Raw genomic sequence first — 25,486 nt, forward strand, 5'->3', positions numbered from 1 at the left:
CTCTTCTGCAACTGTGGCATCGACCTCATGTCTTTGTGATGGCACCTGCTGATGCACAGGCACATCCTTTATCTTAACTGCAGCAGAGCTCCCGTCAGAGGGATAAACCAGCCTCTGTTCTTTCCAGATGAAGAACAGCTAGCTCCTGCTTCCTCAGAACCATGAGCCTCAACTCCGTGCCCACCTCTGCATGTGCTGCCTGCACCTCGCACACCGAGCTCCCACCTGCCCACCTGCCATGTCCCAACACTTCATATGACCCGTCACTCTCTGTGGCTGCCACCTGGATACGTCACGCTGTGGGGTTTGGCATCTTCTGGCACCTGTGCAGGCACCCTTGCAGTGGCTCAGTGATCCCCACCTCCTGGCATTCACACTTGTGACTCCCTTCCCGAGTGTGGACACCCAGTGGCCTGCCTTTAGTGAACAGATTGCACACAGTGGTGGGCTTCCTGAAACCAGCATAGAACACTGTGACTTTTGCTTGCCGACACTGTCTGGCTCTTATTCGGGGCTTGCTCTGAAGGTGCCAGTTGCCATGCTGAGTTGTCCTGCACAGTGCCCTGCGGAGCACTCTGATGATAGTCAGAAAGAAACCAGGTCAGTGGCTACCCAGGAGGGACCTTGGGAGCAGCTCCTCTCCAGTCGGCAAGACCCAGTCCAGCCAACACCTCGACTGCACGTGGGACCCTGAGTTGAGGACCCAGCCACGTCATGCAGGTTCCTGACCCTCAGAGAGTATGACCTCCATCGCGTGCTATTTAAGTGGCTAAGTTTTGTGGGCATTTGCTGTGCTGCAATGTTTAACTAAAACCTACTCTCAATGTTTAACTAAAATCTACTCTCTGCTACTCTTCCCTGACGTGTATTTAGACATGGAAATGTGCACACAAGTACTCTTTGCACACTGCAAATCTCCAGAGTGCATTTCCATTCAGTTATAAGTGCTAATTTCCTTTATGACTTCTTCGACCCATGAGTGGCTTATAAGCATTGTTTCTTAATTTCCAAACATGCTCTACATTTAAATTAGTTGGAACGTGTTACAACTTACTTTATAGTATACATAGGGTTGTTATTTTGTGTTCTTGGAAAGAATGTGCGTTCTCTACTTATAGAGTGTAAGATTTTGTTTACTACTTCTAGCTGATTACTAAATCTAGTTAAGTGTGTCATTCCAACTTCATATATTTTAACTAATTTTTGCTCAATGTATCAGTTGAGAGTTAAAAATTCCAAAACTAATTACCAATTTTTCTTGTAACCAGGTAAAATTTTACATTACTGAATTTGAGGCTGCATTATCAGAATTACATATTCCCAGTGAACTGAAACTTCCAGGATTATTCAATAACTATCCTATGTCTGCTAATGTTCTTGGGCTTTAACTATCCTATGTCTGCTAATGTTCTTGGGCTTAGACACTATTTTATCTGCATTAATACAGTGATACTGGCTTTCTTTTGGATAACATTTACCCGGTGCATTTACTTCTGCACCCTCATTTCTTAGGTACAGCTCTTACAAATGAGACACGTGAAGTCTTTAAATTTTTCAGCACTTGAAAACTTTTCTTCACTGTTGTGAATTTTGCTAACCCTTTCACTATACTGTCTGCAGTGTTTCCAAGTGTGTCCACAGGAAAGAATGTCACATATACTAGGAAAACGGAGCTACGTGGTGCAGTGATCTGTTCACGTTCCCAGGTCTCATTCCTATACCTCAATATTTAAGTGTAAGACAGCTCTTTACCTTTACCTGATGACTCACAATCTGTTTCTTCCTACACAAGAGTCAACACTGAAGAGCATTAAAGAATGAAGTACCAAGGTATACATTTTTAGGCAGGGATAGAGCACTTCAGAGGTGGTACCAAATATCATGGGTGATGGCTCCAGGACCTTGGCGCCCTGTGTGTCCTGGCTAGGTCTGTTACCTGTCTCTTGCCCTCGAGGACAAAGAGCTCACTGATCTTCTTCTGCTTGTAGATGTCACTTTTCTCCAGTAGTTTCTTATGCAGCCAGTCTGGATGTCTGACACGTGGCACTGGGTTCTTCACCTGCACGAGGACATCAGGCAGGGATCAATTTGAATTGATCAATTTGAATTGGTTGTGAGTCCAGAGAATTGATGAATTGATGGCCTCCCAGCCAGCCTGGCTAGGCCCACTGGCTCTCACCCTCACCTGCTGCAGAGCCGCAGGGATGGTGATGATCTTCTGGATGGCACTCCCCAGGCGTTCGATGTAGTAGTCCCAGTCCAGAATCTGTGTGCGTGGACAGCAGTGAGAAGTGGCAGTGGAGCAGCTCTTTGTTCAGTCTTACCCCACACCGAGCACCGTGCTAAACACTTTGCGCCCTAGAAATTCCATGATGCCAGGTGCCCACTTCAGAGGAGGGAGCTGAATAACTCCTCCAGAATCAGGAGCTAGCAGGTGGCTGAGCCAGTACGCTTAGCTTTATTCTATCCAAAAGAACAGTTGAAGGGCCTCCCAGAATTTAGCTTTTCCATTTGTGCCCTAAAATATTCTATTTCTTCACCTCTTACACACAAGAAAGGGGGAAATCAGGAATGAAGACTCCAGATAAGATAGAAGACCCAAGTCAGGCATATTCTGCCCTGTTTTCACTAGCTTTCCTCTAACACTTGTTAAGAGTAAAAAAAAATTGTTACTCACTGTCCGAATATCAAAGTCCTGAAGGGATGAGCTCTTAAGCCATTTTCGGAGAAAGTGCTTCCTCACTGTGGGCTCTGCTTGGAAAATGGCAAGTGGGATGGCCCTGGGTGAGGGAAAATCACAGTGAGAATCACCCAGATCCCACGATACCTCTAATCAAACCTACATGGAAATAAGAGTTTTAAAAGCTTACAACATACATTTTAAAGAATGTTATTCAGCACAAATTTTATCTTATGTATATAAACATAATATGTTTTAAACATAATTATGTTTAAACATAATTATGTTATTATATTAAACATAATTATTTAAACATAATTATGTATAATACATAATATGTATTATGTTTATAATGTTCAGTAACTAAGTAACATCCCCCTGTATTAAAAGGTTTTTTTTGATACATATACATACACGTGTATATATATTTTACTGTAAATAAATGGATAAAAAGACGGGTTTAGTGTACACTGCCCCACCCCTAGCTGTTCTCAAGGCTCCGTGTGCAACCACTCCAGCTCTTGAGGTCCTGGTAGAAATTCGACCATGAGCACACCAGGGACCAGCCCTTTACTCTGTGCACCACCCATAGGAAGTCAGAGCTCCCTCCTGCTCCCTCGGGGTGGTCTCTGCATGGCTCTAGCCTGTGTACACCAAAGCGTCCCTGCAGGAAGGGAATCTTTGGCAACTGCCTTTGATGTGTTCCAGGCCTGGAGGGCATTTTTTTGTTAGCACAGGGAACTGGGTGACAGTGAAGGGAGCTCCTCAGACTAGAGCACTCTGCTTGGCTCATCAAGGGACCACTCCTACCAGACAGTCATCTTGGGATGCCTGACCCAGACCTCACCCTGATCTTGACCTGGTGACAGGACAGTTGCATCTGACCCTCCAAGATGTGCTGCCTCTAGGCCCCTGACAGAAAGGAGCCGACTCCCCAAACCCAGGTTCTCTGGACTCACAACCCCCTCAAGGTCTTACCAGGACCCCAGCAAGGCCTTCTTCTTCCACCAGTGCCAGTTTGCAAAGCCACAGTCCCACTCCTGAAGGTGCCTTACCTCTCAGTGACAGGAGAGCCCTCAGGCTTGCGGGAGATGATATAGCGGCAGCTCAACCCTGCATCCTTGACCATCTGGTCTCCCAGGAACTCGGCCAGGCGCTTTGCTGTGCTGATGGACGTGGACTTCTGCTCTCCGTAATCTTCCAGCTTCCGAGACATCGAGCGGTTCTCAGAGATCAACTCAAACAGCTCAGAATCAGGCATGTTAGCTGCCTAGAGAAAGAGGCAATGGATGAAGCACCAGTGCAGACACCAAGGATCAAACCTGAGCTCACCAGGGCTTTGATCCCACAGGACCCCACAGGACCGTATGGGAGCTAAAGGCAGGCTGTGTATTTGTGAAAGGCCCTCATATTACTGCTCATTTTAATACCTTAATGAAAGGAACACAAAACTTGAGTTTTTGTTTTATTAAGCTGCACAAGAAATGTGCATGGGTGAGAAGCACCAAGGCTGCAGAGAAGGGGAGGAATTGCTCTGCATAAGAGGGAAGAGCTGAGGAAGCAGAGAGACACTGGCTAGTGGGGAGCTGCTGGGGCCGTCAGAGGAACTGTGCATTCTGGCCCAGTGAGGTGCCCACGATGCCAGTGCAGCTGTCTTTTTTGTGTACAGGTGCTAGGGATTGAACCCAGGGCCTCACGCACACTGGCCAAGTGCTCCACTACTGACCTACACCCCCATCCCTGTGTATTTTGAGACAAGGCTTAACTTGCTGAGGTTGTCCTTGAACTTATGATCCTCCTGCCTCAGCCTCCCGAGCAGCTGGGATTACAGGTTTGTGCCACCATGTCTGGCTGATGTAGCTGTTTCTTGGCACACTTGTTCCCCAACTGCTGCTTATAAGATCTGCTCAGCTCAAGAAAGCCAGAAAAATGTTCCAGAATATTTCAACATTCCTTTCACCCAGAAAGACTAATGCTTGAAACAGAACAAGAGGGAGGGAAGGCAGAGGCACACAGCAGCAGTGGTGATGGCAGAGCTCTGAATCCAGCTGACAGCAGTGGACCACCTCAGGAGGTGGGGTGCAAGCTGCCAGGTGGCACGCAGCCTGTACATGTAGGGTACATGGCAGTAGAGGAGCAGCCCAACATTCTGAGGAATATCTGTCACTGTCATTTATGTATTTTTTTGCAATGGAGGGAATAAGTTACAAAAATTAAGTCAGGTGTAGTGGTACATATCTGTTATCTCAGAAGCTTGTGAGTTGAAGCAGGTTTGCAAATTTGAGGCCAGTCTCAGCAACTTAATAAGACTCTCAGCAACTTAGCAAGACCCTATCTCAAAAGAAAAAAATAAAAAGGGGCTGGGGTATAACTCAGTAGTAAAGCACCCCTGGGTTTAATCCCCAGTACAAAAACAAAGAAAAGACAAAACAAAACAAAAAACAAAAACAAAACAAACCAGGATTTGTGTGCCTGTGTAGGGCCTACAGGGACTTTAAAAATCAAAGTAAATGTGGTCATTGGTAAATTTTCCTCTTATGATTCCTTTTTTGATCATGTTAACTTAAAAATGCTTCTTTCAGAGTTGTCACTGGTCAGAGAAGCCGAGGGGGAATTCTGGGACACCAGTGCTAAGGGTCAGCCACATCCATCTGCTCTCCAGGAGCCTGGGCACAAGGGTCCCTTTACTGCACGATATGCTTGGTCCTCTGACCCAGTGGGGAGGGAAGTGGCCCTGACCTTGCTATACAGCACATCCAGCCAGTAGTCGGCCACCTTGGCGACAGAGCCATACACTTCCTCCAGGGTGTTGCCCTTGAGGAAGGCCTCGAACACCGAGGACTGGAAGATTTTAATCAGCTGTAGCTCCCCACGGCGTTTGACCTCGAATCCCTTCAGCTCAGCCAGGGAACCATCTTCGTTGAATACAGCATACCTGAAAAAAGAAGGGCGCCACAGCCAAACCTCGCGGGGGCACCGGTGGCTTGTGCCTGGCCTCTCACACCCTCACCCAGCTCTCACCCCCTCACACGTCAGGCGGCAAGCTGCACTCCATCCACAGAAGGGTCTTAACTCCAGAACCAACTCAGACCAGAGGACAGCAGTGAGGAGTGCCAGTGCACTGGGTCCAGTTTCTCTCAAGTCAAGTCAGGGAGAGAAGCAAGCAAACAACACCCAGGCCTGTGTGTGCTTGCTTAGGCCCCGAGTTCCAGACGGTTCATGGAGCCCAATCCACCACAACGCATCTCCTCCAGACCACAGAGACCGTGAGAGCCCTACCTCTTCTTCAATTTCTTTCCTTCCTCCTTGGAGGCTGGAAGGATCATGGCAAGGTAGGGACCATCAACTTCAAAAAAGATACTATTCTCTGAGCGGGTGATGTAGGTAAGTGAGGAGGGCTCTGCCAATTCCTGGTACTGGTCGTTGGTAAAGCCTTCCTGAGAAACAAGTGAGAAGGGGCAACTTCACTCATAAAGGCCTGAACCTGGAAGCCACATGCTGTCCCTCAAGGTATGGACAGGTCAGCAAACCAAGGGGCTCTTCTGTATGATCACAACCTGGCAGCAGAAAGGAAGGGTACCCTGAGACACACAGCAGCCTGCTGATTCTGTAGTGCACTCTACCCAGTACAGGTTCTAAGCTGAGAGTTCCCACCTATGACCTTCCAGGAAAAACACCATGGCTGCCAGTTTCAGGTGGGGAGAGGGCTTTCGGGAGAACTACCTGACTAGGGCTGGAACATGGAGAACACAGCACGAGACTGCATGGTCTTTTATCAGAAACAAGTGCTCCAAAAACAAAAGCCAAAAACCAAAGAGAGCATGCCCAAGAGCACACGGGAGAGGTGAAGGAGCCCGGCCAACAGGGCACTGAGCCACAAGAAGCATGGCTCAGACTGCACATAACCTCATATGATAATGCCCATATATTATGGGCTGACGCAAATAAATAAGGCAAGGAATAAACAAGGGAATAAACGGGAGGAGGCTGACAACTCCTACAGATTTTCAATTAATACAAGTGGAAGAATTGGGAGAAACAGCACCTTGCCCTGGTGAAAGTCCACCACAGGAAATCCAGGTGGAGGCAGATGACCACTGGTGCCTGGGTCAGTGTGCTGAAGCTTAAGGAGCAACAGGGTACTGGCAAAGTCTCTAACCCTCCCCTCCATAACTCTCCTTAACCACTATGGTGGCTCCAACTTCACCCAGGCTCTGTGCTCCTCCTCCAGGAAGAGGTCCTGACCCTCTCTCCCTGGGTGTCATCCCTAAGCAGAGAACAGCGTGTGCAGCAGAGACAAGGAACCTCACAGTGGAGAGGTCTGGCATGTGCAGATGGTACCTATACCTGGTGACCCACCCAATGTCCCTAAAATGCTGACATGACACACCCAGGACTCAGTGGGGGTGTTATCCCTGTGGTGGTCCTTCCAGAAAGTCCTAATAATCTCAGCCTCATAATAAGAAACAACAGACAACACTCCAGATCAAGCTCAGGCAACAAAACGCCTCCCTAGGAGACCAAGGCATGGTCCAGGCTGGAGGGAAGTGGCATGGGCTCTAGGACAGAGGAAGGACAGCAGCGGGAGAAGCAGGAGACCCCAGTGAAGTCTGGTTTAGTTGCAGGGTGCACCAACAGGTGCCCCTTCATCCTGACGACTGTGCTGTGGTTTATGTAGATGTTAATGTAGGGAAAGTAGGCTAGAGGGAACATAGAATTCTTTTACTACTTTTGTGGTTTTCTGTAAGTTTATTGAAAAAAAAAAAAAAAAAAAAAAGAGCTAAAATAGTGTGGGTGCTGTGCTGCAGAAGGAAGAACTCACTTGGTCACTTCTGCACATGGCAGCCTGACTTCAGACCCTCGGGCCAGAAGACTCGAGCAGGCAAGGATGTACTTAGCATTAGGAGGACGAGCATATGAGTGAGGGGCTTGTAAGAAGCTGGGGAAATCACCCTCCCAAGGGCTGCCTGTGGCCACGCTGGGGCCAGGCCAGCAGTTAGGACCAGACATGGCCCTGCTGCGACCCAGACTCACCTTGACCATGATGTTCAACATGGCCCCAGGGTAGGAGATGGTCACCTTGGGTTTCTTTGAATTGGTCGTCTTGATGACAAAATTTTCTGGGAAGCTATTGGGCAGGACGCACCATATTCCATCTGTGTCCAGTTCCAAGGGCCTCCTTTACAGACAGAGAGGAGTAAGGCCTCATGGACACGAGGTGGTAGCCCCATATACTTGAGAACCAAGTGTCAAATCCCTCGAACACAACGACAGCAAACCCAGCCATCTTTCCAGCAAGATCTTCTAGTTGTCCATCTTTCCAAGGTCCCCCATCCTCTGTGTGAGCCCTGGCTGAGGACCCACGCCCACTCACCCAATCTGCTCGATCAGTTCCCGGGCTTGGGTGATGATGTTGGCCCCTGTGAAGCAGACAATGCCAGCCATCTCCATGGAGTACCAGCGGGCCCTGGGGAAGACACTCAGCTGCAGTAGGTGGGACTGGCATGGGATTCCCACCACAGGAATGGAGGAGGCAAGGGAGGACCCCGGAGGGATGGACCATGGCAGCAGCCACGCGTGCTTGAAACAGGACAGAATTGAGGTAGGATTTGGCATGGCCCCGAGGACGCTTCCACTCCTACTTCAGGGATCCCAGTGAGGCTCAGCAAAGTTCTGGAAGGGTACAGCATGCTGCCTCAGCAGCAGCTCAGCATGGCAGAAGCAGTTTCAACCTAGCCCCAACTAAAGCCCTTCCTACCCTGCCCCGCCCCGCCGCCTCGGACCTCTAAAAAGACTTTAGGCCCTTGCCTGGCAGATGCCCTCAGCCTTGAGTCAGCCCACCACACTGCCTGCTCTGGGTCAGTCTTCCACCTCCTGCCTCAGCCTCTCCACTCCCTCTGCCCCAGCAGCATTAAAAATACCACTCTGTCAAAAAACATCAAATAAATGTATCTTTCACTCAAAATCAATGGCAAGGGCCAGTGTCCTGCTTTATCCAGAGCTGCCAGCTGACAGTCCTCTCATCTGCCATACCTCCAGTCAAGAGGCCTGGCCTTGCCTTCAGGCCACTCATCTGCTGTCCGAGACCCTGACCAGCCCTGTCTAAGGAACACAGCTCAGGCCTCACTGCCCACCACCACCTGAACCTGCTTCCTACTCTCCCTGGAAATAGTGTCCACTGTAGCTTTAAGATTCTGGCTTCTGCAGCCAGCTCTATGGCCCTTGTCGGTCCCTGCCTCTGCCCACCCTTCAATGCATCTGGTGCTGTTTAGCAAACACCCAACCCTTTCCACACTCCCAAGCAATGACACCACATGACACAGTATGCTGAAATCAATGGAGGTGCACCTGCAGCCCATGGTGTTCAGACCAGGTGTCCGGCAACCTGCATCTCCTTCTAGCCAACATGACCCCGACTCTCTGTGGCCTCCCAATCCCACCCAGAGCCTGAGTCTACAGAAATCGACGTGCTGGACCCCCCAGCCCAAACTGTGGGTACACCTCACTGTTCCACCAGCTGCTCACCCCAAGCACCTGATGCAGCCCATACCCCTTGCGCATGACATAGCCGTAGAAGGAGTTGAGGATGCACTTGTGGGCCAGCTGCAGCGAGTCGTACAGGACCTCCATGTTCCTGCAGCGCTTCACCTCGGTCGCATCGCCCACCTCCACAGCCGCGGACAGCTTCTTTTTCCACACCTGAAACACGTGAGCCTTGAGCACCTCATGGGTTCTCCCATCTCACAGGCTACAAGGTCAACAGCCCAGAGTTTTCAGACTTTTTGAAAGCTTTCAAATCTACAGAAACCTGGAGGCAACAGTGGGATTAAGACCACTCTCCAGACCAGCCACATTGTATTCCTTCCCTCTCATGCCCTGAGGGTCTCAGCAGATCCACTTGAACGCTCCCTGGCTGCACCCCAGGGCCTTCTCCTCCTCCTCCACAACACTTCCACTGTGACCAAGATATCTCGGGAGGCAGGCCCATGCCAAAGTCCACATGTAACCTTGACTAGGTGTCTCCAACACGTCCCCACCACATGGCCCAGGCATGAGGCAGAAGTTCCAAACACCAGGGAACACGTGACATTCTCCCTCGTGGGAGCAGACTTGGAGCAAACACCTGTTACAGCAACGATCCACCCACACACCTTAGATTCAGGGTCACTGTAAACCCAAGGCACAAACACATGAAAAGAGCTGATGACCGCTGATGGCTCTCCCTGCTGCCCAGCTGACCCCTGTTCAGTGCGTCTGATAAGCAGTTACAAGGCACCATCGCAGAGCCAAGGACCTGTGCTAGGCAGACAGTGGGCACAACCACTACAGCCACCCCCCATGACAGTACTTGGGGAACCCAGATGCTCGTCAGACATGGCAAGTGTTGGCAGATGGATGCTGCAAGGCAGAGTGAGGACCATGCTGTGTCCCAATGTTCCCAGTGATTTTTGGTGGTGAGACAATCAAATGCCTTTATCAAAAACCACACAACTGCACCTAAAGGTGAGCACAAACACCCTGCCAGAGGTGCCCCAGTGAAATCAGGTGATGGCAAGTCCAGCCCACTCGCACCTACACCCACTGGCCCTCTCCCATGCTGCAACAAGGGAGTTAATACTGCCACGGCCCAACATGCAGCATTCTCCTGGTCTCAGCAGACCTCTGCCTCTGCTCCCCATGCTGAGATGTTCCAGGCACTCAGTAAAGTCTTGAGTATCCACAGAATTTACAGGAGGTCAGAAGTCTTTAGATCACACATGCTGGGCCTGGAGTATAGGGCCTGACAAGGCCCCAGTGCCAGCTGAGGGGTCTGGGGTCCAGCAGGATGGGAGGATGCTCATGTGGGCAGGTCATGCCCTCTGTCCCTCCTGCCACACATCCAAGAGGCTGAGCCGTTGTGGTGGAGGAATGGGCTGAGCTCGGGGGTTATGGCTTGGTGGAGTCTCAGCTAGCCCTACTGTGGGGTGCATGAGGCTTGGGCCCACCTGGTTAGTTTTGGTGTCCTGTGACTAGAGGAGCCAGGTCTGTCTGCTTCTGTCAGTATAAGGGAAATGGCTCAGGGGATTCTGATAGAAGCCATAGATAAAGAAATGCAGAGAAGCCCATAAACATTTCAGCACATTCTCCACAAACATGAGGAAAACATTTTAAAAGTTTGGTATTTAAAAAAAAAATTAAGGTATTTATAAATGTCTACTACATGCCAGGAATCCTTTTAGACCCTGAAGAAGTCAGACAGGCACTACACTTTCAGGGCTTATCTGACGAGGGAAGGAAGACAGATGAACAAGTAACTCAGTAATTGCTTCACTAAAATAAAGTGAAGGAGCAGGGCAGTTCCTTAAAAAGTTAAGTACAGAATTACCATAAGCTCCAGCAATTCTATGTCCAGGTATCTATCCAAAATAATTTAAAGCAGAATCTCTTGAAGAGGTATTTGTATGCCACATACACAGGATGATGCATAACAGTCAAAAGGTGGAAGCAGCCCAATGGTCGGTTCATCGATGGGGAAAGGGGTAAGTGAGACGTGGTGAATCCACGCAACACACACTCAGAAGGAAGGTGACAGACAAGCCCTACATGCTGTGCTGCGTCGAGAGCCAGCTGAAGACACAAGGCACACTCTCTAGCATGAGGCTCCCAGGTAGCATTCAGATAGGGAGGTGGCCAACGGGCTGGGCTGGGGCTGTGTAGAATGGACACGCAGTTCAGTCTCAGAAGAGGCAAGAGCTCTGCAGGCAAGGGCTGACAGTACACAAGAATGTGCGTATGGCACTGTGCAGTGCGCCTGAAGCCTCCAGCTCCGTGCAGACCCACCTCACCACCAGGAAGAGTTAAGGGCAACAGTAATAAGGCGGGATGCGTGCCACGTACACACCGGTGGTGCTGACGCAAGGGGACACGGGCCAGGGCCTTCCAGTCTAGCAGCGAGGGAAGGCCTCCCTGCAGAAATCACTCGATGTGGCAGAACTCAAAACTACTGCCTCCCATTACAGTCGAGTACTGCCACTTATCTCCCTTGTTTTCACAGGATGAGGCCAGTAAAGACAGTCCCTAGTTCTCCTACCAGAGGTCAGCCAAGCAAAGGGCCACATGGCCGCTCCACCCTCCGGGCCTGTGAGGTCAGAACACTCACTTCTGCAGCTGTGGAAGAGCAGCCAGATACCTGGGAACCAACTGGGCCAGGGGAACTCTTGGAACTGGCCCAGTGGCACTCTGTAGGCTGCTGCTCTGAATTCTGAATGATTAGCTGAGAAACAATCGTTCAGAATGGTTTTGGGGCCTCAGGCCAGGGTGGGTGAAGGGCTACGTATTCTTCAAACACAGACACTGTGTGTGTTCTGCAGGTGAGCCTGCCAGTTCCAGGGAACCAATCCAGCACCCGCCAGCTGAGGACCATGAGTATCCAGACAGGCCTGAGCAAAGCCAAAATCCACTGTCCTCAGCAACACCCACCTTGTGCAGCCCTTTGAACTCATAGCGCCTGTCCCGGAAGGCACGCACTGTGTCGACGTAGAAGGAGTTCTCCCGCTGGCAGATGGTTGTGAGGCGCTCTTCCACCCTGGTGAGGTGGATCTTCTGGTAGGCTTTCCGGCAGTAATCTAAGAATGATGAGAGCGGTGGAGAGCAGGGACGTGAGACCTCCAGACGTGAGCAAGTGAGCTGTGACACAGGGTGCCCAGGAGCCCTGTCCTAAGTGAACACCAAGGAGCAGCAAACCCAGACCAGCCGCTAGTCTATCACAGCAGAAAAGAACAGGCTTGGGGTACAAATAAACCAAGACCACAGAGAAAACACGATGTATAGTGCCGAGCTCTGCTGCCCACAGGCCGCCATAGGTCAGCCAGAGCAGGAGCTGGTATACCAAGCTGTGGCCTCCTGGGCGCTCACCTGCCAGCCTCCGCTTCTCGTATTTGGCCTGCTCCTCCCGGGACAGCTCATGAAAGGCCCGCATGGGCCCCTCGGGGAACAAGGGGGGGAACTTCTCTGACTCCAGCTGGTGTTGGATCCGATGGTATTCACTGCGACTGGCTGGCACTAGGAAGGAGGAGATGGGACAGATTCCGAACAAGAACAGAGTGGGAGCCCGCCCCTCCTGCGCAATCTCCAGGGCCCACCACTCACTGAACTCGCCCCTCCACTGCCAGGCCATCTTCCTCTGGCAGTTTGCTCCAGGCTTGTTGAAGTCACACGCAGCACAGGTGGCCTCGTTGACCATGGCCGAGGGCTGCAGGAGAGGAAGGAGAGCGGGAGAGAGCTAGAATGCACTAAGGTCTGAGAAGAGAGCTCTGGCTCTGATGTGGGAAGTGAGGCCTCACCTGCAGGCGGTTTGTCAGGATGATGTTGGGGTACATGGCCCCCACATCCAGGTGGTAGATAAGGGGACATTCGATTCGGTTGGGAACATCTTTCAGGGAGGTGAGCTTGGTCTTTATCTGATCACACACCTACAGAGAAAGGGAAAGTAAGGTATGCTGGTGTCCAAGGCAAAAACTGGGCAAACCTGGAGTGACCACAACAGACACCACTCAGGGCCCAGGTGCATGGGCACTGATGGAAGGGCAGAGCCAGACACAGAATACCCCACTCCTGGACAGCCACCTCTTGGAAGTTGGTGGCCTGCTCCACAGGCACCTTCTCCTCCTCCTCAATGGCGTGGCGCATGGTCTTCTCCACCCGCTGCAGCAAGAAGTCGAAGGCAGCAGGGTTCTAGAGCAAGCAACACAAGAGGACGGGGTCACAGGAAGTGCAGCTGAGCCCCTGCACAGGCGTGCCGTGCCAGAGCCCCACTGGCACCGTGCCCACGGCAGGAAATGCAGCAGGATTGCTCCAGAAGTGCACTGTGGGCTTGGGAAGCACCAATGAGAAACCGGCCCTGGCAGAGGGTGGGCCAGAGGAGCCACCGGCAAGAGGGGCCCACTGGAGAGAGCGGAGAGAAGGGACTCCACGTCAGTCATGGCTTCCCAGCCTGATACCCAAGCAGGAGGCACACCATCTTAAACCGGCAGGGGATGTCGCTGCGGAAGACGCCGGACTCGAGTGCCTCCACGTGGCCCCCCACGTAGGTCTCGGCATCCAGCACATGGCCGTCCTCTGTTAGCTTGTTGAACTCCTGCTCTTGCTTGTTGGGGAAGATGATGTTGGCGTGGAAGGCCTGCACCATCAGCAAGGCCTCGCACAGCGTGCCGGAGCCCTTCCTCAGCACCTGCAGGAGACACCACATCCAGTTGGGCACCCCCGGAGCCTGCCAAAGGCTTTGCCACCCAGGGATGTCCAAGACCTGCACAAAGGCTTTGGAAGGCGACTGCCTCGGGAAAGAAGAAGCTGATGGCAAGGGGTGCAGTTGCTGCCTCCCATGGTCATTCTCACAGGGCCCCAGATGACCTCACACACCCAAATCTGCTGCCACCTTCCCCAACAGCCCTGCAGGGCCAGCCCAGCTCGCGGGCACCAGTGCATTCAGCAGCCCTGACGGGAGAAGCAGAGGGACACTGACCTCATCGGGCTCCATAGGGATAATGGTGCACAGGGCGAATATGAAGGGATGGACGTACTTCAGGTACAGGTAGTAGGTGGCAACCGCGTCCGACACAGAGTACGTGGCCAGAGTCTGGAGGGAGCAGCAGAGGGCAGCACCATCAAAACCCAAGGGCCAGGGAGGGGGCAGGCACAGGTGGAGTTCGGGGGTAGTCAAGGCCTCTCTAGCTGCTGGAGGCAAGGCAGCAGGCACAGGACAAAGCAGCTGCTTCCCAGAGGAAGTGCCACTCCACTGGGCCGAGTGCAGCCAGCATAGAAAGCCAGCACCATGTCTGGGGACTCAGCCTCCGGAGGGCATAGGTGTGACCTCGCAGCTGCAAGGAGAGCTGGGACAAGGCTCACGTGCCTGGGGCTGCTCAGTGGCCATCCGGCACATGTCCTCAGGATCCAGCTCGACAGGGTCGTAGCCAAGCTTGGCCTTGGCAGCTGCCTTCAGGTTATGACTGCCCACAGGAAGATAGCTGTCCCTTTTTACCCACCTAGGAAGAGGAAAACATTGCAGAGATGATTCTGTGGATGTGACAGATAGCATCCTAACAGGAATCCACAAATGACAAGACCCCACGGTGCAGGCTCCTCAAAACCCTTCACCTGGAGCTAACCTCACAAAATACAAAACATCAGGCAATGCAGGCTTCCCTCCAGCCCCTGCCCTCACTTCCCACCCTCAGTAAAGCACTCAGCCTTTCCATGGGAAGTAAACAGGCAAGTTGGCAGGAATCTTTGGGCCACTCCCCAGACCTCCTCTCTGCAACCCCCAGCCTCGTTCTCCAAACAATGCAGGGGCGTCTCTCTTCCTCCTCTTATAGTGTCCCTTCAGCATGAAACACAGTATCCCTGCCCCACACTGGGAATACAGCTGCTCCTCCTCCCCACCCCTCAGCCTGCAGACTCACAGCAACACCTTCCCCAGGACCCCACTGTCTCCACCTCCTGGGACCTCTGTGCCAGGGCCGTCCTCTCCCTCAGTGACTCCCCTTTCGGCCCCCTTCCCCTGCAGCCTCTCCAGCTATACCCTCTCAGGTCTCATCTTGAGTTCACTGACTATCAGGGCTTTTACCCACATGCCAGACTCCAATCCAGGACACAAGTCCCAACCAATCCCAGGCTCCATGTCACCAAGGTCAACAGTCTCCGGGGTTCTCCAGGTGGGGGGGGGCTTCCAAACTAGCACAACCATAACAGCAGAAACGCCTTCCACCTCTCAGTGCTTTCTGCCGTCTTTCCAGGCTTGACTGGCAGCAGAGAGTGCCAGGCGCCCACCCCTACCTGAGGCCTCTATTTCACCCCTGCTTGGATGAACACCTGCCACGCTGGGAACCAGCTCTACCTCCTAACCACTCCTCGAACCCAAGTGCCAGCACATTAGCATGAAGCAGACACAATGGCTGAGAAGGAACCCACCTCCCCACCCAGCACAGAAGCCACCCCTCCAGGTGACACCTCCTCCAAGCAGAGGAGCCCAGGGCCCACTGACCCAAGCATGCTCTCCCTCAGCCTGGCTTCACACAGCCACACTGAACAAACACAGGGCTTCTCTGCCAGCACTTCTTTCTGGTCTGCCTTCCCCACAGGCTCACATTCCATGTGTGGCTGACTAAATGGAGCTTCAGCAATGACCAGACTGTGCAATGTAAGAGCCAGAGCTGCAGCAGCTGTGCTCTCAGCTGACCCAGGCTGCCCTGAAGAGGCCACTCTCCTCCAGTCTGCCCGAGACGTCTTCAGACGTGCCACGAGGCTGGTGAGAAGCCGTCAGCCGAGTGGCTCTACCTGAGGCAGTCCATGTGGATGCACTGGGGCGCCTTGTACTCCCCCTGGCTGTCCTTCTGGAAGCCGATCTCCTGGTACATGCTCAGGCCGTGGGCCGCTGCTCTGGCCTCTACAAATGGCCTAGGTACAGGGCAGAGGAGCAACAGGAACAGGTTAGTCCCTAGTCCCCCTTCCTCCATTTCTCCTCAGGCACAGGGAAGACTGCTCCCAGGAGACTCCAGAGCAAATCAGGAACTCCTCACACAAGTCCCCATCCATCGGGATGAGAAGCCCATGGATGCTGTCAGGCAGAGCTCCTGCCACTCCCTCCTCCTCCCCTGACACTTACCAGTCACCCACAAATGGGATGTTGGGCTCACCAGTCAAAAAAGTCCCCATTGTAGGTGACCATAATGGTGGGTTTGGTCTCCTGGATGTGCTCAAACCATCTCTGGATCAGATGGACCTGAGTTCGACAAATCACAGCAGTCAGAGCATTGCTTTTTGTCTGCTTCCAGATCAGCCCTTGGGCCCACAGCCACCCCGGTCTGGGCTATGGAAAACTGATCCTGACAAGGAAGCTGGAGTCATAGCCCTGCCTGGATAAATGCTGAAGCCTCACAAGGATCAGCACAAAACTTATGTCCTGTCCCAAAATACAGGGCGGTCTTCCCAGTGAAGCCTCTTTACCTCATCAGGTTCATTGAAGACACAAAAGGGTCCTTCGTATTCTGGTTTGGGGGTGAACTCAAAATCTTCGATGTCTTCAGAAACAATCTCCCTGTTGGTGATGAGGTAGCCCTGGCAAAGTTCACAGCAGGCACGTGAGTCAGCAACAGCAAGGCAGAGGCGTCTCCCAACACCGCCCGCAGCCTCTCATCACGTGAAGCTCCACAGCAAGCTCCCAGGAAGAGACCCTGTGCCCAGGGTCTACCAGGAGGAAGGGATATGCACACCTCTGGACACCACCATCCTGACACACTTGGCAATTACTGGCTACAGGGGTGACCACACAGTCCCATCAGGGAGCTTACCTCCCAGAAGACATTTGCTCACCTGGCCATCGATCATGTAGGAAATCATCATAATCTGGTCTGTTTCAGCATCGGGGAATTTGAGAGGCAGTTTGGTGGTCTCAATGTCAAATGCCAACACCACAGGGTCCTGGAGGGACAAAATGTAGCAATAAAGCCAGGCAAGATCTGGACATCCACCACTAGCCTGCTGCACCTCTGCTTATTCTAGAAAAGAGCCAAAGAATCCAAGAGAGCCAAAAGGTCTGTGTCTCACCAAGGGTGTGCAGCTGGAGCACACAGGGAAGGCTGAGGTGGCAGTGAGAACAGCACACACCACCCAAGCGCCATGCTCTCAAAACATGCTGCCTCACGTGACCTACAGGACAACCCTGATGGGTGACTGGCAAAGGCTGACCTTTTCTCCTTGGACGTGAAAAAAATGGGCACAATGACTTCCCCAGACCAGCAAGCCAGGTCTGAACCAAGGCCTTGCTGTCATGACCCATTTGTCCTCAGTGACTTTGCTGTTGGCCTCTTCGAGGCCCACACCCAGTCGAGCTCCACACCCATGTCAGGCCATGAAGTTATACTCCCAGGTCAGAGGCTGACAAAAAGAATTCTCCCTCCAGAATACTGTTTAGAAAGTTCTTGGGGAAACAGAAGCAAGCAAACCTCCGAATCAGCTTCACCTTTCAGCACTGAATCTATCCCTTCAGAAAACCAGGTGAAGTTTCTGGACTGAGGAAACTGAGCAGTACTTACGGGTCGCTCAACAAGGTCGTCCCGGCGGATGAGGTCCACTGGAAAAGCATTTCCTCGGTATCTGACGTTGTACCAATGAGCCTGCAGAGTGCACAGGGTGTTCACGGAGCCTGTGTCCAGAGAAGTCTGACTCTCTGCAGATCATCCCTAATGTCTCCTAGAAACCTCATTCAAGGAAGGGCATTGGTGGAGCCCTGCGTCCAGAGAAGTCTGGCTCTCTTCAGATCATCCCTAACACCTGCTAGAAACCTCACTCAAGGAGCAGCCCACCAGCCCTCACCACGTGGATCTTGAGGTCAATGGAGAGGCGGATGTGGTAGGGGACGTCATACTCGCGCATGTCCACTATGTTGTCCAGTTGGTCAGCTACCTTCTTAGAGGTTTCCTCTTCATCAGTAATTACACTGCCCCCTTGCAGAACACTAGGAAAGAAGCAGAAAGAGCCGCTAATATGACTAACCCTGCTAGGGACTGCAGGAGGTGAGGACCAGAGCCCACACCTAGTGAACACAAAGGGCAAACTGAGATGGCTACAATGACTAGAGAAGTCCCTCAAGCAGTGGCCTGGGGAAATCAATTCCTGTGCAACTGGCCACGACAGTTAAATTCAGAGCACACTTGAGGTGTGTACGTTTTACATAAGCTACATTCAGTGCCACAGGTCAGGAGGACATCAAGTGTGGCCAGACCCTACCACGTCCTCTCTGCTACTAGGTAGTCTGCTGCACACACAGGGCTAAGGAAAGCAGACCCCAATTCACAGGCCTACCTCCGGTCTCTGTTGTGTCAATAGTGCAGCCCAACCTTGCAGAGGGGCTGCTTCTTCATTATGAAAATGAGGAAGACCACAAACTGTCCACCCTACAAGGAGCAGTAAGTACCAAGTGAGGTAACAATTGTGCAGCCCTTGGCTTAGTATATTGATGAGATAGTAAATGTTAACTTTGTATAACAGCTGATCTTCTATCCAAGTCAGAAATCTGTCACCAGAACATTTGCTTCACTCTTAGCCCATGAAGCTTAAATACTGAATGGACTAATAAGGGAAAAACCCTCAGAGGCTGGGTGCCGTGGTGGCACATGACTGTAATCCCAGAGATTTGGGAGGCTGAGGTAGAAGGATCATGGCTCGAGGCCAGCCTCAGCAACTTAGTGAGACTCTGTCTCAAAATAAAATACAGAAGGGGCTGGGAAAGTGGCTCTGTGGCAAAGCATCCTGGTGTTCAATATCCAGTACCAATTGGAAAAAAAAAAAAAAGTCTGAGAGATGGTCCAGTCCTCTGCAGTCTCAGTCTGACTACACCTTGTAATACTCTGAAAAGTAATATGTGGCTTCTGGGGAAGGTGAGGTGAGGGAATGGATTGCAGAAGTGTTCAGGGTGCCAAACTGAATTTTTTATAAAAAGTATTTCATTTATTTATTTATTTTTATGTGGTGCTGACGACTGAACCCAGTGCCTTACGCAAACTAGGTGAGTACTCTACCACTGAACCACAACCCAGCCCCCAAACTAGATTTTTATAAGAGGGTACAATGAGTTCTAAAGTCATTTTTGTTGACACCTAAACATACAATGAACACTGTCTAGTATTCTGTAGTTAAAATCTGTGTGAAACCCAAGGATCTCTGGGGAAGACATGTTCTTCCAATCTTAGCACTTAACACAAGTTATAGATGGGCTGGGTCAGGGTGCTAGGTGAGGGACGTCTCCAAATGTCCATAGTGTCACAGCAACCCAACTGTAGAGCCACAAGCCCATCCCTTTTATAAGAACAGAGAATGATCCTTGGGTGCAGCGGCACATGCCTGTGCTCCCAGGTACTCAGGAGGTTGGGGCAGGAGGATCACAAATGTGAGGCCATCTTGGGCAACTTAGGAAGACCTCATCTCAAATAAAAAGCGTTGGAAATGCAGTTCAGTGCAGAGCACTAGAACACGAGGCCTCTGGGTTCTATCCCCAGCATAGGAGGGGGAAAAAAAGAGCTAAGACATAAAAAATGATCCAGACATCTGCTGCTCATTAACAAAAACAGAGCATCTTTAAGTGCTCAAGAGTTTCCACATGGAGCAGAGCTCATCAGTGAGGACTACTGAGGAGGCTTGCCACCATGGACCTGCTGGTGCCCGGCTCACAAGAGGAAGTTCACCTGGAGAGCATGGCTGTGTAAGCATCACTGGCACGGTCCTGCTCCCGATTCTTCTTCACAGCAGGGGAAATTTCCTTCCTCACTTTGACAAGGTCCTCCACAGTGTGGAAGGACAGCTTGATGTAATTTCTCTTCAAACCCACCAAGTGATTTGGCTACAAAGTGAAGAGACCACCTCATGAGTTTAAGAAAAAAAGGATGTCATTGCTGAGTGTGCCACCAGCCTCCTACAGAGCATTCTGGAATAGCCCCATCCTCCATCCTCTACCCTGCACACCCAATGACAACCTGCTTTTCTACTTTTTCAGTCTCGCCTGCCACTGACAGTTGGATACCAGCCTCTTTGTCCCTGGAAGGGCCTGGGTGGTACTCACCAAGTCCAGGTCCTCTTTGGGGACAGTCTCTACTTTCGCAATTTTACCCTGAAACTTCTTGGAGAGAAAAGATGAAACTTCTCGTTCGCAACCCTAAATCAGGATCAGAATGAAAGGACTTCCCATCAGTAAGGTCTGTTCCTTCCTTACCTGTTTCCCAGCTCTGAAGTCGACCACAGGGCAAGGCACATTGGTCTGATCTGACTCCACGAACAGACTTACCTTTCTGGTTGCAATGTAGAAATACGGCTTATAGGGCAAGGCCACCTGCAGGAGTCACCAATCCACCCAAGAAAAAGGGAGCAAGAGAAAAGGGAGACAAAAGTGAAGCAACCTGAATCCAAGGCATTGGACCCTTGACAGCTCTCAGGAGGGACAGCACGTAGGAAATTCAGATCTGCACGTATTTCAGGGGCAAGAACCTAAGAGATACCACACTGCCACTTCCTGAGGCTAACTTCTCCCTGGACATCTTAATGTGACTGATGTGGTTCACAGGGGTTGTGCTCCTGACAGGCTGCAAGCAGCTGCAACCTAGAACCCTCTCACTCCCTCCCCGACAGGCGCAGAGCTAAATAACACTGTCATTTTGGACAACTGCTCCTCACAAGTAGGTTTTGGCTTCTTGGGGGCAGGAGCTTACCTTAAACCTGCTTCCATCGTCTTGAATAAAGTAGTAATCTACTGCACTGACTAAGCGTCTATCTTCATCTAACACCTCAGTCTGCAAAAGAACCAGTCAACATGGGCGATTATCCTCTGCAAAGCCTAAAGACCCTTTCTGGCTACTCTTGGGAAAGCTGAACAAAATCATCACATCCAGTTCTTTACCCCTGCAAAACCACCACCAGGCTAGTTCATAAGGCTAGTTCATAAGAACTGCATTGTAACAGCTCTTAAATGGGAATTTCTCTGAATGTCTTCTTAATCCTTGAAAGCTTTATTCCCATGGCTGATGGGGATGCCCCGCCCCCGCCCCCGCCCCTTAGTTTTCTCAGGGGCCTCTGGCATTCCTCAATGATGTTGAAGAGCAGAGGAGAACCAGTAACCAGCTTTCCCAACTGTGTCAGACAACACACAGGCCCCCAGCACTGCCCACTCTCAGGGTAAGAGATGCAGCCACCCTTCTGGGAAGGACAGGCTGAGGAAAACAGGTGCTCACAGGGTGCATGTTGATAAGCCAGCCAGTCTTCTCACCAGGCTCCTTCAGCCTCTCAAAACCAAACCGCAAGTCCATCTTATCCGTCCACTGACTCCGTTCCAGGCGCTTCAGCGCAGAGACTGAGGAAGATGGGCCATCATCGCTGAATGAAAGGAGAAAGAGTCTCACCACTCATGACACCACTCACCGCACAACCTTCAACCTGCATAGCTAAGTGCTTCTGATTGGCACAACATATGTCAAGACTGCTCAGAAGGTTCACCTAAGTAGAATTTACAGGAGAAACAGGATCATGGCAGGCTCCTCAAAACCTGTTTGACTTTGTAAAGAGAACACTAACCAAAACAGCAATCACGGTTGGATGCTCTATCTCATGGGATACTAAAAATACATAGAAACCAACACTGCATTCCTAAATTTATCCTAGAGAAATGAAAACCAATGTTCATACAAAAAAGTGTATGTGAATGTTCACGATAGCCAAAACCTATAAACAACCCAGACATTCCTCCACAGGCAAGTATAGTTGATTGTGGTTCATCCATACATGAATACACTCAGGAATAAATGTATTCACACAATTTGGATGGATCTCAAGGGAATTATACTGCGTGAATAAAAGCCAAGCCCCCAAATTACAAACTTCACAATTCCACCTACACAGGATTTCTGAAATAAAATTATAGAGATGGGAAGCAGATTACCAATCGACAGGACCCTCCTGCACTGCCCCATGCTTGATGTGGGTGGTGGTCACATGGATATCCTGTGATAAAACTGCACAGAAAGAAGTGCACATACACAGGTCAGAGTGCACGTGAGTCTGAGGGGATCTGCAGCATCAATTCCCAGCTGTTACGCTAAACTCATCATGCACAACAGTATCAGTGGAGCAATCTGGGTCTCTATTATATCTAACTGCACAATTACCTTAACATTAAAAGGTGTTTCTTTTTAAATACACAAAAATGAGAGTAGAGATGCTGGATTATGACTGCTGAGATGAAGAAGATGCAGTGGACTCTACATACAAGAGAAAAGAGCAACCTATCACAAGTTGAGAATCAAGCAAGGCCCAGGGTAAGACTCTGTTCAGGGGGCCCAGGTTCTCATATTAAATTTCTTAAAACAGAGCCAACAGGGAACATATATGTAACAAACTCCAGCTAAGGGCCTTTTCCTTTTCTATGGAAGATGATAATTCTGTTCTTCTATTGCAATTCCCCTTGATCAGGAAAAATTCCAGATTAACCAATCTCTAAATTTTACTGATACCCTCCCCCACCATTTGCCAATTGCACATGAACTGGGGTCACAGGAATACCTGCTGTAGCAAAATAAGCTATACCTTAAAAAGGTGTCATATCCTTGTGAGGCACCTGAGTCTAGATGTCAGTGCAATCAAATACTGATAAAATGAGAATTTATTGTTCTGTGTGAGAGCAATGCTCTCCACTAACAAGGAAACCCACTTCTGGTCCTATAGTAACAATATATCTGCCTCAAACTTCCTACACCTTTCTCTGGTTAGGATCTCGTAATAAGTCTTAAGTCCTCCATACACTTTATTATAAATTTTAAATGCAGTACCTAATGAAGACTTTCAACCACCAGAACTATCAAACCCATTCTGATTCCAGAGCTGTTTCTCCCTAAATGTTCACAATCTTTAACTTCACAGAGTATGCACACCTGGATGAACCAGGTTTGTAAATTTTAGTTTACCTATCTTCAAACCATGGCAATCCTTATGTTTATTAGCATTCCAACTTTCAAAAAAGCTAATTTTGCTGGACAGAGTGGTTCAGGAGGATAAAGCAGTAGGGCCACAAGTTCAAGGTCAGCCTCAGTAACTTGGTAAGACCCTATCTTATAAACAATAAAAAAAAAAAAAAAAAAAAAAAAGTTGCTAGTTTCTTCTGGATACCACAGTTCTGAGACTCTGAAGCCCTTATAATTTTGATCTGAGGCCTATTTATTTCCTAATCTGAGCATGTTCTCCACTCTTCAAAAACATAAGCAAAGCACCAACATCCTGTTTATTTTCTTTTTAATGTGAATGAGTTGCTTTAGAAAGCAGTGGGCAGACACAGATGTGTTGAGAGGTGCTGACATGCAGGTGGGAGATGGTACATATACAATTCCTGTGCAGGTGTGACCAGGCAGGCACAGGCAGGCACACCAGCTCTGGTTCCTGCTGGCTTGCTCTCCTGGGCACATTTCATATGCTCTTCCAGACAGTATGAAATGGGTTGTTTCACAGGAATCCAGGTCTTGAAAGTGTTTTCTCCCAACTCCTCACAGACATCAATCCTTGCCTTCTAAACCTTCTCAGTTCCTGGGATCTGATTCTAGCCACTGACACCCCACCTGCTCTATTTCTAAGAATATCACAATTCTTGATGAAGCTATGTACACTATTAGATTTCTCTATAAGCTGAGTGTTCCCTAAAATATTGCTCTATCATTTCACTTGACAATACCACTTCTATGATTTATGCCAAAGGAACAGATGTATAGGAAATAACCTTTTTACATACAGATGCACCTCACAGGTATATTTTTAAAAGGGGGGGAGGAGTCATTTCAATAAGCCAAATATCCAAAATAGGACCATTTACAGAAAATGTGTAAAAGCTCTAAACCAAGCCCACACATAATTCATGCCCTTAGTTATAATGTATCAATTGTTAGTTTGTAAATGGAGAACTGTTTCTTCAGAACAAGACTCTTCTGTGCCAAGGCATTCCTTGGGCTACCTACATTTGAAGAAGAGAATGACCACACTCCAAGACCAACAGCCTTTCTTTTTATAAAGAATGGTAACTGTTTGAGGCCAGTAGATTAATGGTCCCATATGTCCTAATCCCCCAAGCCTGTGTGTGTCACAGGAGGAGAGGGGCTTCCTAGATATAATTAAGGAGCTTAAAGGAAGGATCACTGGGTGGACCCAATGTAATCGTAAGGGTCCTTATGAGCAGGAAGGGGAGGGGCGAGGGAACTAGAGATGGGTCCATGCTGACTCTGAAGATGAGGGAAGGGGCAGGCAGCCAAGAGAGCCTCTCGAAGCTGCAGCAGGCAAGGAGCTGCTCAGCTCCCAGACCGCAGAAGGAATCGGCCCTGCGGGTGGCTTGATTCTAGGTCTGCCGCCTTCTGGACCTGCGAGACAGTAGGTCCCTGCCGTCTAAGTCAACGACTGGTGGTGACCGCCGCTCCGGTCTCGGCGGTCACTTGTGACAGCAGCAGGGCGCCAGCCCAGCGCCACGCTCCGTGACACCTCGACCCCGAGCACGCCCGGTTCGCGCTCCGTCAGAACGCGGGGACCCCCGGGGCTTCGGAGGCACTGCTTCAGGCCTGGCGCCCGGACTCTCGGCGCCGCGGTGGCACTTCTGCCGCTAACGGGGCGCGCGGGCCTCCGCACCAGAGCTCTCCGAAGACCGGCGAGGGGAGCGGGGCGGGCCGCGTCCCCTGACCGGCCACGGCGGTCACGGGCACCCTTGGAAGAGGACCATCTCACCCACGTCCGGGAGCGGGCGAGCGCGGCCAGCCAGGCGTCCCGAGGAGCAAAGGCGCTGACCCGCGAGGGGCGGCCAGGTCTCGCTGAGACTGGGGCCACTGCGGCCTCCCCTTCCGCACCGAGCACAGCCGCGGCGGCGACGGCGGAGCGCAGCAGGAGCGCGCCCAGGCTGGGGAGCGCCGGCCGCGGCCCCGCCCGTCCTGCCGCTGCGGACCCGCCCGGGACCGCGAGCCCGCGGCCGAGCGCCCGGCCACGCCCGCGCCACCCGCCCTCACCGGCTGGCCTCGCCGTCCGCGCCCGGCTCCGCGCGCCGCCGCCCGGTGCTCCTCAGAACCATCGCAGCGTCCGCGGCCGCCTCAGCCTCCGGCCGAATTTGGCGCGCTCCGCCCTGCTCTCGCGAGATCGGGAAGCCCAGGCCGTGCACTCAGGCGCCTCTCCGGGCGCGAAGGCTCCCAGTGGGCGGCGCCGACTCGCGCGTGCGCAGGCGCGCTGCCGGGGGAGGGTGCGGACGGCGCGGGCTGAGCGCAGAGACCCCGC

At 51.2% G+C, this 25,486-nt stretch overlaps 1 protein-coding gene across 1 annotated transcript in view; it reads right to left on the minus strand.

Moving 5' to 3' along the window:
* POLE (DNA polymerase epsilon, catalytic subunit) overlaps window positions 1-25,310 on the minus strand; it is a 42,787-nt gene extending 17,477 nt beyond the window's left edge. The window contains exons 1-29 of the mRNA XM_079149441.1: window positions 25,225-25,310; window positions 21,433-21,574; window positions 20,914-20,994; window positions 20,493-20,537; window positions 20,271-20,363; window positions 19,897-20,051; window positions 18,029-18,170; window positions 17,749-17,829; window positions 17,027-17,134; window positions 16,661-16,771; window positions 16,351-16,436; window positions 15,992-16,111; window positions 14,568-14,700; window positions 14,181-14,294; window positions 13,677-13,889; window positions 13,286-13,393; window positions 13,003-13,131; window positions 12,809-12,911; window positions 12,575-12,721; window positions 12,140-12,285; window positions 9,231-9,379; window positions 8,055-8,147; window positions 7,715-7,859; window positions 5,960-6,117; window positions 5,420-5,615; window positions 3,736-3,950; window positions 2,678-2,780; window positions 2,186-2,266; window positions 1,937-2,059 (exon numbers count right to left, since the gene is read on the minus strand). Coding sequence (XP_079005567.1) covers window positions 1,937-2,059; window positions 2,186-2,266; window positions 2,678-2,780; window positions 3,736-3,950; window positions 5,420-5,615; window positions 5,960-6,117; window positions 7,715-7,859; window positions 8,055-8,147; window positions 9,231-9,379; window positions 12,140-12,285; window positions 12,575-12,721; window positions 12,809-12,911; window positions 13,003-13,131; window positions 13,286-13,393; window positions 13,677-13,889; window positions 14,181-14,294; window positions 14,568-14,700; window positions 15,992-16,111; window positions 16,351-16,436; window positions 16,661-16,771; window positions 17,027-17,134; window positions 17,749-17,829; window positions 18,029-18,170; window positions 19,897-20,051; window positions 20,271-20,363; window positions 20,493-20,537; window positions 20,914-20,994; window positions 21,433-21,574; window positions 25,225-25,286 — 3,582 coding nt within the window. The 5' untranslated portion in view covers window positions 25,287-25,310. The remainder of the gene's footprint in view (window positions 1-1,936; window positions 2,060-2,185; window positions 2,267-2,677; window positions 2,781-3,735; window positions 3,951-5,419; window positions 5,616-5,959; window positions 6,118-7,714; window positions 7,860-8,054; window positions 8,148-9,230; window positions 9,380-12,139; window positions 12,286-12,574; window positions 12,722-12,808; window positions 12,912-13,002; window positions 13,132-13,285; window positions 13,394-13,676; window positions 13,890-14,180; window positions 14,295-14,567; window positions 14,701-15,991; window positions 16,112-16,350; window positions 16,437-16,660; window positions 16,772-17,026; window positions 17,135-17,748; window positions 17,830-18,028; window positions 18,171-19,896; window positions 20,052-20,270; window positions 20,364-20,492; window positions 20,538-20,913; window positions 20,995-21,432; window positions 21,575-25,224) is intronic.
* Window positions 25,311-25,486: the final 176 nt, after the last annotated feature.

The sequence above is a fragment of the Sciurus vulgaris genome (assembly GCF_902686455.1).
Source record: "Sciurus vulgaris genome assembly, chromosome: 8".
NCBI lineage: Eukaryota > Metazoa > Chordata > Mammalia > Rodentia > Sciuridae > Sciurus > Sciurus vulgaris.